This window comes from Phaseolus vulgaris, chromosome 7 (assembly GCF_000499845.2).
Source record: "Phaseolus vulgaris cultivar G19833 chromosome 7, P. vulgaris v2.0, whole genome shotgun sequence".
In the NCBI taxonomy this organism is placed as follows: Eukaryota; Viridiplantae; Streptophyta; class Magnoliopsida; order Fabales; family Fabaceae; genus Phaseolus; species Phaseolus vulgaris.
Genome location: NC_023753.2, coordinates 24,454,342 through 24,466,613, shown reverse-complemented (window position 1 = coordinate 24,466,613; position 12,272 = coordinate 24,454,342). Strand labels below are relative to the sequence as shown.

The 12,272-nt window shown below is 29.7% G+C and overlaps 1 protein-coding gene across 2 annotated transcripts; it reads right to left on the bottom strand.

The window, feature by feature from the left end:
* Positions 1 to 7,395: 7,395 nt before the first annotated feature.
* On the bottom strand, positions 7,396 to 10,724 carry LOC137828783 (uncharacterized). 2 transcript variants are annotated; one of them, XM_068635464.1, is made up of 5 exons: positions 10,305 to 10,724; positions 9,899 to 9,999; positions 9,130 to 9,246; positions 8,940 to 9,041; positions 7,396 to 7,746 (listed from the first exon to the last, which is right to left on the bottom strand). In XM_068635464.1, the coding sequence occupies exons 1-5, from the start codon at positions 10,516 to 10,518 to the stop codon at positions 7,576 to 7,578; spliced, it is 705 nt and encodes a 234-aa protein (XP_068491565.1). In that variant the 5' UTR covers positions 10,519 to 10,724; the 3' UTR covers positions 7,396 to 7,575. The 2 variants fall into 2 exon arrangements, with proteins under 2 accessions (XP_068491565.1, XP_068491566.1); XM_068635465.1 differs by lacking the exon at positions 8,940 to 9,041 and having other exon boundaries at positions 10,305 to 10,649.
* Between the last annotated feature and the right edge of the window lie 1,548 nt (positions 10,725 to 12,272).

The window sequence follows — 12,272 nt, the reverse complement described above, 5'->3', positions numbered from 1 at the left end:
AATTGTGCTCCTTTGTTTCCATTATTGTCTATTGTCATATATTTTGTATATTAAAAAAGAGGTTCGATATTTTGTTGACTTCTAAAAATTGGGTTCAAGCAAGAATATACTCTTAATTAGATAATTTTTACATGGTTATAATTATTGAGATAATATTATGTACCTTAATAATTATTTGTTAATTTTATATTTTATAAAAAAGTAAACCTGATTTTAATCCTTGAATTTATAAGACAATATCATATAAGTTTCTTAAATTAGAAAAATGATAAATAACTCCATTGACACTACAAGAAAATCATTGATCGAAAACCAATTTTAGAAATTAAAAATAATTAGTTGCTATAATGATCAAATTAGTGACCATTTTGGAGATTAAAAAAAATTGTTTCTAATTTAATTTCTATTATTGTTAAATAGTTTTTAAATTAGTATCCAATTAACTACCAAAGTTTTAGCTACCAAATTTAGAATCTAAATAATTGGTAGTTAAAACATTGTTATCTAATTAGATACCAATTTAGAAACCATTTAACAATAATAAAAACTAATTTAGAAACCAAATTTTTTTTTAGTTTTCAAAATGGTCTCTAATTTGGTCACTATAACAACTAATTATTTTTTTGTCTCTAAAATTAGTTTATTTTGTTTAGTGAAAGTTGAATTTGTTAGTCGGGATAACCTTATTGTTGGTTTTGTTATAGAGTGTAATGATAATAAATATAAAATTTAGAAACAATAATAATAAATTATGTATTTTACTGATTTGTTTTGATTAAAAAAATATAGTGACTTAAGTTTAAAAAGTTTATTTAAATTTTTTATTTCAAAACCTATTAGGACAATACTCTACACGTTTCAACAACTAAAAGAAACATGTTTTTTAACATATTTTTCAATACTCGTTTTAGTTAAATTTATTTAAAATAATAAAGTAAAGTAAAAATATATACAAACAATTTCAGTAAAACTTAAACAAAATAGAAAGTCTCCAAGAAAATGTAATCTTAGATCTTTTGTGAGACTAAAATTGGGTCTCCTAAAACAAATCACTCAACAATTATTGAATGATGCTGTCTAAATCCTTTGAACTGTTTCATGAAATTAATTTATAATTAATTAACCTAGCAAAACAATATAAGTAGAAAATCACTGGCTAGTAGCCATGTCAAACTTGCTTATAAAATGACCAAGTAAAAAATGATAGTTGACTAATTTAAAAAGAACAAAAAAATTGAATTGATTTGTATATTTAAATGCAAAAAATACTAATTAATTTAATGCAAATTGAAATATAATCTATATTTTAAAAATCATAGCTTTTTTATATTATTAGAATTTACGTAAGACTTCTTTTCCCACGTTATTTTCATTTATTCTTTTTTATATATATAATTGAAATCAAAGTATAAATAAATCAATTTAATTAATTTTTTTTTTTTTTTTACATCTTGAGTTTGTCAAATTTTTTAAACTATAAAAACTAATCTTTTTTCATAGTACTGTAATTTATGTTGATTTGATATATTTACATGGTGAAAAACAATAGAATATTAGATTACTTATACTATACATATGCAGAAGTTTTAAATTTAAGTTTTGATAAATAATAATATAATTAGAGTTAATCATTATTTTGAATTTGAATATCAGTTTAATCATAATTTTATCTTTAAAAAATATTTTTGACGATTAGAAGAAAATATATATATATATATAAATAAAGGACTGAAAAGAGTATTCAATATTTAAAAAAAGTTTAGTGTTTATACAATTGGTTTGTTGAGAAATGTTTCCTGTCCTTTGTTTGATATTGTACCTGAGTGGAGAGATGGGGTCAGGCATGGTCGGTTGACGTAGTATAATTGCTTATGTGTCGATCTTCTTTTCCTTCGGTCGGTCGTTCCTTCTTGGTGCCTCCTTCGGTCGAGCGGGAGAGGGTACCTGCGAAGGCACTCCGACGCTCAAGTAAGTATGAGATTCTAAGTGTGATTTAGTAAGTGAATGAAAATGTACCTTTCTCTGGCTTAAGCACAATATTTATAGGATTGTCTAATGGGCTTTCTATCCCTTGGACTCAGGGTGGTTATGGATAAGTCTTGCCAGTCGTACTCCGGAATACCCGGGAAACATATCTTCTTTAAATGCGTATTTCTTATTCCTTATTCTTTACCGGTACAGATACATTCCAAATTATTTAGGGTTAGCTTATGAATTTAAGACACACATAATCCTGTTTTAAATGATTAAAAATACCCTTTGGATATAATAGCAAACAAAATGTCCATAAATATTGAGTTGAAAGTGAGGCAATAATAAAGAAATCAAAGAAGGGGGACAGAGATTTAAAAGATAGTATTTAATTAAAGCATGCATCCCATGAAGAAGGAATAGTTATGGAAAATTACCCAAAAGGCTCCAAAATATATGAGCATAAGATAATGGTGCCTTGGATAAGTCATTGGTTGGTGGCTGCTACTTATTTGTTCAGAATAAAAAAATAAATAGTTTGGTTTCCAAGGAAATTAGTGATGGAAAAGTTCAAGCCAAAAACATGCATTGACTTCTTCACCATTTTTGTTTGCATTCACACGAGATATGACCAAGAAAATTTAGTATATGGTTTTACATGTAAATTTTGAGAATTCGTTTTACATCTAAAGTTGAATAGTGTTTGATATACTATAACAAAAGTCAAAATATTATAAAAAAAACATTTTTTTAAAAGATATTATTTTAACAAGTGTATATTAACATAGTCTGTTGTAATAAAAAAATTATTATTAAAAAAAATCATAAAATAAAAACTAATTTTTAGAGATAAAAAATAATTAATTGTTATAGGAACTAAATTAAAGACTATTTTAGAGACTACAAAAATTTTGATTTTTAAATTAGTTTTTATTATTGTTAAATGGTTTCTAAATTAGTGTTTAAATAGCAATAAGGTTTTTGCTACCAATTATTTAAATTATAAATTTGGTAGAAAAATTTTGGTTGCTTATTAGACACCAATTTAGAAACTATTTAAAAATAATAGAAACTAATTTAGAAACCAAATTTTTTTTAATCTCTAAAATAATATCTAATTTAGTCACTATAATAACTAATTAAATTTTGTCTCTAAAAATTGGTTTCTATTTCTGAATTTTCTTGTAGTGTATCTCTTCATCTAAAATTTATATTTCAATAAAAGTGATCGATATATCAATTTTTTTTTTAATTTTCTTAATAGCTATTTTGAGAGAACAGATTTGATAATGATGAATTATAAAAAAATTTATATAAAATATCAAAATTTCGTTTTTAACTTAATATTTCTAAAGTAATATTTTTTATTTTTTATATTATTCAATTTATTATTATTTTATTTAATATGAAGTTTCCTATTCTTGAATTCCTAACCTTTCTAGTTTCAAGAAAATCTTGATCTTTTTGGACTAAGATCTTCTTTTATGAAATTAGTTTCCAAAATGTTTTCCTGATTTCATATTTCTTTCTCTTTTTTCTATAAATTCAACTTTCATGTTTCTAATTTTATGAACACGAGGATTAAGAGGTGTTGAAAAGAAAAATATAGTTTTCTTCTTCTTCTAATAGTTGTTGTACAAAGTAAGCCACGATGATTTGATTATTTCCTTGAATATGTCAATTATTATATTCTTCACTTTTTAATATTTGAATTCACATAAACATGTGGTTTTACTTCAGCATAAACATTATTCTTAAAAGTACGTACCAAAAGTCAAAGGCATAGCCTTTATTGTTTAACTTTTAACCGTAAATTTTAAAATAAAAATGAAATAGAGTTAATTAAATTATTTTTATTTAATAACAAAAAAAAAATTAATTTATTTATAAAAATATATTATTTAACTGTGTTATCTCTCTGGAGAAATGAAGAATATAGCATTCTCTCTCCGCCAAACACAAAAATTTATCCAACAAATATCATTGAAAAAAAATCATAATAGTTATAAAATATTTACATTCTCATTAGAAAGTTTAATTATTATTGTTCGATAATAATTATCTCTGTCTCCTTATAATTATCGCCATTCTTATATTTTTTTTATACTTACTGTACTCTTATATACAATGATATATTATATTAAATTAACTAACATGATGAAAATTACATGATTAATTACTAAATCAAATATTAATTTAATATTAGAACAAAGTTGGATAGTTAATTAGGTTTATATAGATAAAAAAAAGTCACAATAGACAAAGACTTTTATATTTATTGTGCATTTATTATCTTTTATATACCTCTTGTTGACTTGAATGTGTGGATATCATTGCAACATATTTGAGATCATATTTTCTAATCTCAATACATGATATAACACGAACTTGTCATTCTTTGTTACATGATGTTTTGATCTAGTATGATGGAGCATAATGTTCAACAAAATATTCTACACCATTCTACTTAAGGGAGGGAGTTTTGAAGCTTCGATAAAGCTTCTCACGACAACAACATCACCAAACTTGGATCTAGCCATATCACACAACATAATCCACAATTGCGACATCTAAGTCTTCATCCTACTAGTTGGTGAAGACACAACACCTTCCTCCTTCAAGTGTCCCCTTGACAACAAAGTAAGGAGACACTTTCACTCTCTTCCCCTCCATCTTAATAGTGAATCTATCTTTGTTGGGCTTAACTAATACCTATAACTAACTATAGATGTCATAGTTTCAAGAGTTGCATAGACTCAAGAACTTAACCCAATCAATTGGTCAAAAACCCTATGAACAAGGCATCCAACCTTCTCCATCTCGACGAAGTTAACAAAGTGTCTTTGATGAATAAAGTTTATGGGAAAGCAATCAATAGTGTTCATAGTGGGAGTGAAGGAGTTTGATCAACGTTTAAGTGTCATAGTACTTTATAAGAGAAGAAACTTAGTAATTATTAAAAAAACAAGAGGTTATTTTGCTCACAAAAAGTTGTTAGCACTAAAGACTATGAACTCGTAGATAGAATTTCAAAAGGTCTATGAAAGAAGTTTTTTTTTAAAAAATGAACCAATACATGTTAGGGTATACAATTCATTTAGTCCATTTTAATTTGATGATGATTTGTCTTATAAATAGTAATGATTGACTCTTGTAAAATAATTTTTGAAGATATTAAATTAGAGAATGGTTCTCATCACCTATGAGTATCTGAAGAGTTTTTTCGAGTCTAATCTTTGAAAAAACACAAAATTCATCTTTAACTTTTATAAGTGATGTATCTTTCTTCGTAATATCTTAAATCTTCCCTACTTTTATTTTTCTTTACTTCTAGCCATCCATCTATTTTATAATGTCTTATTATTGTTGTTTTTCTTTCTATATTTTTATGATAATGTTACTATAATGATTGTAATCGTTAACTTAAGATGAAGCTAAAACTATTTGATAATATCATTTATCGAGGAGTTTCAATTCTTATTTAAAATTCTTGTTCATTTACTTATATGCTTCTTAGTCTATTATGCGGCCTATGAGGAAGTTCAAATAAAAATGCAATTAAAATCATCAATTATTTTCTTTTGGCTAATTAAGAGTATCTATTAAATATATTTCCTTGCAGGTCTTCAGTAACAAGTGAGAATCTTAACACATATATGACTAAAAAATATAACTTCAAATAAACTAATGGGACTGAGAAAGAGATAAGTAATTTAATTTTTAAAATAATTTTATAGATATACTAGATGCTTATTCATAAAACTTATTAATCGATGGGTTACATAGTTTTTATTAATGGAATCATAGATAAATGAATTTTTTTAATGATTTTTAATAACTTCTATTTTAACTTCATAAATATATCTCGAATAAAAATTGGCAATTTCTTCCTGCACGATATCAATTTGAACATTCACCCTATCATTTTTCAAAATTTCCAAAATTACCCTATCAAGTAAAAATAATTCAAAAATAAAAAAATACATTTCGAATAGAAAAATCCGAAACACAATTAAAAATGCATTCCAGATAAAAATTTGTGGAGTTAAAAAATGTGCTCCAGATATCTAAATCCTGATATGGATACAGACTAATTTGGCTCGAATTGGGCCTAAGCCGACTCAACTTGGACGTGGACCAACTCGGCTCAACATCGACCTTGGCCCAGACCACTCGACATCCAGAGCCTGGACTCGAACGACTCGACATTAGCCCGGGCCCAGACGACCCAAAATCGGCCAGAGCCCGGACGACTCGACATTGGCTCGGGACTGCTCGACTCACCAATGGCTGGGATTGCTGATCTCGACATCGGCATAGGCCCGAACGGCTCGACATTAACCCGGGCCCGGACGGTTAGACATCAGCCCGGGCCCGGACCCAGACGACTCTACATCGGTCCAGGCCCGTACAACTCGACATCGTCCTGGGCCTGTACGACTCGACATCTGCCTGGGTTCGTACGACTCGACATTCGACTCGACATTGGCCCGGACCCGCTCGGAACGACCCAGGCCTGCTCGGATCGACATCGGCCCAATCCCGCTCGACTCGACATCGACTCGGGCCTGCTCAACTCGACATCGGCCCAGGCTTGCTCGTCTCGACATCGGCCCAGGCCTGCTCTTCTCGACATCGGCCCAGGCCCAAACACTCGACATCGGCCCAGGCCTGCTCTTCTCGACATCGGCCCAGGCCCAAACACTCGACAACGGATCGGGCCCGAACGACTCGATATCAACCCGGGCCCGCTTTGCTCGACATTGGCTCGGGCCTGCTCGGCTCGACTTAATATTGACCACTCAGCTCGACTTGGCCCAGGGTTGACTCGGCTCGACTTTGGCCCATAACAACTTGGTCGACTTTGGCCCATACCGACTCGATTCGACTTAGGTCCGGACGACTTCACTTGACGTGGACTTGGGCCGACTTTGCTCAACCTGGGCCCGAATTGTCTTGACTCAAAATCCAACCCAAAATGCAATTTGGATAATCCAAAAATGTATCTAATCTATATCTAATCCATATCCAATTAAATGGATTGGATTTAAAATCCAAAAATATGGATTTGGATAATTATGGATTTTGTAATTTGGATTTTTTGCCCACCCTTACCAGGTTGGGTGCATGTTGAAATTGATATGGTGCAATGAGCATTTGCCATAAAAATTTATCCCATTTATATGTTCACAAGCCCAATAATAACATGAGAGAGAAAAACAAAATCTTACACTATCAAGAGATGAATTACAGCACTTCCATTTCTTTCCAACAGCTTAAGCATTTAGTTCTATAATTCCATAACCCATTTGCATTGCTAGTTGATTGCCCTGGTTTTCGTCTACTCTTGGAGTCCATCGGACCTTTCAATTATGGGCAGATGTATTGCAAATAACTTTTTAGAGTCAAATTTCAAGTTCAAGGTTTAGAATGTCAAGAAGTACTGTTCATTATGGTCCAATGAACGGACACTCGATACTGTCATGACAATCATTTATTGTACAAGTAGAGATATACCATGACATTAATTTTGTGTACATATACAGAGATACAATTTTATGTACAGAGCACGGAAAGAATGGTTAGGGGACCTCAAATATGTATTTACAGAAAGTCCCATTGCCAATAGACCTTATCTACAATCCCTCCACCACTTTTAACAGCTAGGTGAAGTGTCTCAGAAGCTGGTGGAACCCCCCACAATAATGGCACTGCAACAGTCATGGTTAGCTTTTCATGTAAATCACCTTTGCTTGCCTTCTCTGCAGCAATAACCTGCCATGTAAACGGGTTCTAATGTTCTGAGAATTTGGGTTGAAACTATATTAGAAGAAAACATCTATACATCAATGGAAAAGTTGCTTCGTAAAATGCTTCCAGGATTACCAGACATGTAATTCCCCATAAAAATCCAGTTACACATTAATAGGTAAGTTGATAAAACCAAGCGAAAATGGCTGAATACAATTTTCATTCACAAGCACCCAGTCTAAATCTAGTTAATGATCGATACTGGCAGGAGAATGGTCTTCCAATTCCAACTTCTACAATTGTCTAACATGTACTTTTCAATTCAACAAGATAACAAGAATTGAAAGTTGATCCGAAAAAGACTGGTATATTTAAAGACACGAAATATTGTAGGTAGAAATTTGTTGGAAAACAAAAGAATACAATCATTATGCACAGCCGTTGGCTTGCTTGTGTACATTTGCAAAATTATATTAATGTGAGCCCGGAAATAGGTTACATTGGAGCAAATAACTTCCTCAAGTGATTATTTATCTTATAAAGTGGATTTAAGCCTGACTAAACTTTATTAAACTAGCATGTCCCCTCAACTCAAGGACTGGACATCCCAAATATAAAACTAAATATTTTTGTATGGTCCAATAGCAGCTTGATAGCAAATGCCACAATATAGGTCCAATAAATATCATTAGGATATGTTTTGATACTAAGTTTATTTAACCTTACAAAACTTATTCATAAGATGAAGTTTTATATCCACTTGTATAATATAATTTGGTCATATCTCTCCTTGACGTGGAATCGCTAACAATTTATCAAGTTCTTATCACACAAGAGTTTATGAGAAATTTTAGCCAATAAATTATAGAAAGAAGAAGTTGAAAATAACTTATTCTAATAAGTTTTACTAAGATGCTTATGGAATAAAGTTAAAAAGAGTTTACAGGAGTCATAAGCTATTTTCACAGGCTCAAATAACTAAATAAGTTCCATTAAAGCTCTTCCAAATACCTCCATAGAGTTAAATGAAATGGTGCAGCAAGATGAGGGTTTTTTATCCCTATTTTTTCTCTATAGCATTATTTTTTAGAGATTATCCTCAGACAAGGTAGTCTCGTCAAATTTTAACAATGGTTTGCAATTTTGACTAAACTTTCTTCAACATATCTAAGAACCAGAATGCAAGAGCTTTATTGAAAGAAAAAACTATAGCATACCTCCCCACCATGCTCTAAAACAGTGTCTTCCACAACGTCACTAAGCATCTCAATGGAACGGCAGAAACCAAAAATACAAAGTTTTCTGCCCATATCAAGTCCCTAGAAAGAGGGCAGTTCATATTATGAGATGGCAAAGGATGACTTATACTCTTGAGTAGGAGGTTTAGTTAAAAGATCGAGTGCTCACATTAGTAGCAGCAATATCAAAGAGTGCACCCAGACAAAGGCCTTGATTTGGATCCATGTAATTACTTTCTTGAAACCGTTGGAATTTTTGTGTAGTTTTTGATTTCCATTGCTTCTTCTGTGAAGCATAACAATATATTAGCCAATCGAAAAGAAGATTAAGCATTGAAATGTACTGTAAACAAGCATGGGTCAAAGATGAGAAAGGTTAAAAAAAGTGAATGTTGTGTCTGTACTGTCTTGGGTTAAAAAGCTGATTCTATGGCCAAGTATTCAATATGAAACACCAAGATACCTTTCAGCATGAGGAGTAAAAGGGCAACGAGCCTAACTGTGTAGATGTAGTATACTAAAATTAGCAAGCAGAGAATGAAAACCTTATAAACATGATAAGAAGCAAATTGGACTTCCACCTATAACCGTCTAAGCTTTTAAGATAGCTAATTTCTTGAAATAGTTTCCAAGCCTCTTCAATAATGCAGACCTTTCCCTGTTCTTACTGAATTAAACGTTCAACATGAGTTTTAGGTAGACACGTGCTTTGTTTGGTCAAACTTCAACCCCAAGAGCTTTTGTGTGAATTTTAAAATGTTTGTTAAAGTTATCAATCATCAATAAAAATGACTGTTAGGATTTTCTCAACATGAATCAAGATTTTGGAGCTAAATAGATGTGGTGGACTAAACATAACCAGCAGCACATTCAAGATTTCATCTACGTTCTAATTGTTAACTTGTAAACTGAAAAGAATAAAATTTTACAATTCATACATCAGAAGAGCGGACACGGCGAGGAACCATGGAGCCACCGATCTGGATCAGTCCATCAGCAGTGAACAACGTAATTCTCTCCTCAGGAACCCATTGAATTTCTGAGAAGTCGCAAACATAAAGGAAAACAACTCATCAATTAATTAATACATATATAATAATTCCTGAATCTGATATTGATCACCTCAACTAATTGCTTTAAAATGCAAACATTGGGATAAAATCACAAGTGAAATGAATCCACACTCACAAAAATCTCTAATTATAAACATTTAAAAAAGGCTACAGCTCTTTGCTTTGACTTATTGGCAGAATCAATTCCAATTGCCATGCTTAAAGTGAAAACATTGAAAAGGAACCTCAAATTTTGAAATTCAGAATCAGCGATGTTAAAGGGAGAGCGTACCGTTAACCGAATCGGACCAGGGGAAAAAAGCGAAGGAATCGTCGCCGGAGAAGTTACCGGCGGGGGAGGCCTTGGGAGCGAAATGGAGAAGGCGAGGATGAGGAGCAGAAGGAGGAGAGAAAGGGAAGGAGTAGTTGAAGGTCTTGGAAGGAGAACGGAACGGAACGAAAGAGAATCTGAATGTGGAGAAGCATAGAGCAGAGGTTTCCGCCATTGGAACGGAACGGAGTGAAACACACGCTACGTTAGAGAATGGTACAACGGTTCGGTGATTGATCAAAGCCGGTTTTGATTATTCAATTTATTGAACTCACCGCGCGATCGGACACACTTCTGATTTCAGTCTGAAGACGTTATTTATTTATTCATTTTTATTGCTATTTTTTTTTTCTGGCTGAGAATTTCACATGGATATCGCACACACATCCCTGTTCTTTTATTCTTTTGCATTTATTATAGAACCCCACCACCAAGGAAGAAATGATTTTTTTTTTCTTTAAGAAATTAACCAGAACTAAAAATATATATCAAAATAGCATAATCCAAAGTATGTTGGATAAACGTAATTTCAGTATGTAATATATTTTCGTTTTCGAGCTTACAGTTTTATTATTATGATTTTGTGGTGTTTTAAAAAATAAAATGAGGAAAGTGTAGTTAAATTATTTTTAGTTTTAACTTGTAAGTAGTATATCAAAACGAGTTTCACAGTCAAGTCAAGGTTAAAGGTAACAAAGGTTCGTCTTGAAATCGTTTTTCATTTTTTCTTGAAGACTAAAACAATGAGAATTTGTATTTGGTATGTTTTTTCATCCTCAAAAATCATGTGAATTTATAGACCTCAAATTCCTTTAGATAATATTATTATGATTATTCACCTTATCTAAAATATTATTCATTTTATGATCAGAACTTTATGATTTCTCTATCTATAATTTCTTTAATTTTCATATTCCTATTAATTTGCTAGATTGTAAGAATAAGAAAATCTTTTATCTATAGAAAGAATAGACTCACCAAGGAAGAGTCACGTTTCTTTCAGATAAAAACATCATCTTTGAAAGAAAATTGATTTCCAACTATACGATTTGACATGGACAAAACTTCTACTGTAAATTGACTTTCACGCAGGCTTTTTTTATGTATTTTTTCAATTCATAAAATAACATTATAATAAGAATTATAAAAATAAATTATCTTTGATGAATTAATATTTATAATATAATACATAAATTCTATTAAACATTACCTTTAATATTTTTTTACGATTTAAAAAAATTTGTATGAATTTTAAAAGTAGAAACTATTTTTAATATTAAAAATATTTTAGATTTGTTAATAATATAAAAAAATATATAAATTACAATTAATAATAATAATATGGAAATATTTCAAATTATTTTAATATAAAATTAATAACTAAATTTAAAATGTGAAAATTAATAATATCATTAATATTTAATTTAAATTATTTAATATTTTATAAAATATTATAAAGTATAATTATTAATGATAAAAAATTAATATTTATTTTCACATTATGCTTACATTATTAATAAGAATGAATGATCTAATTTTATATTAATTATTAAAAACTACTACTCTAATAAATTATGTAGACTATAATTTTTTTATTAATAATATAATTGTGTAATTAATAATTAATTTAATTTTAATTTATATTCACAAATTTTTAAATAATTAAATTAATCATTAATATTAAAAAACAAGTAATATTTAAAATAATAATAATTAACAAAAAATTATTTTATTTTATAATAATTTAAATTTAATATTTAAAATAAATCTTTAGTATTTTAAATATTATTTTTTATATTATTATAATTTTTAAGTTGTAGTTTATGTTATTTAACAAGTACTAATGTTGAAGTTATTATTATTATCAGTATTATTAATGCATATATTTGATTGTTTTATAAATATTTAGGTGGTGTGAAAATAATATTA

What these genes read in the sequence shown, in the direction of transcription:
- LOC137828783 (XM_068635464.1), bottom strand. Translation starts at nt 10,518, where the DNA reads ATGGCGGAAACCTCTGCTCTATGCTTCTCCACATTCAGATTCTCTTTC. An exon ending in CTGGTCCGATTCGGTTAACG is followed by an intron (nt 10,000 to 10,304) that starts GTACGCTCTCCC and finishes GCGACTTCTCAG; the next exon opens with AAATTCAATGGGTTCCTGAG. An exon ending in TTTTAGAGCATGGTGGGGAG is followed by an intron (nt 7,747 to 8,939) that starts GTATGCTATAGT and finishes TTTACATGGCAG; the next exon opens with GTTATTGCTGCAGAGAAGGC.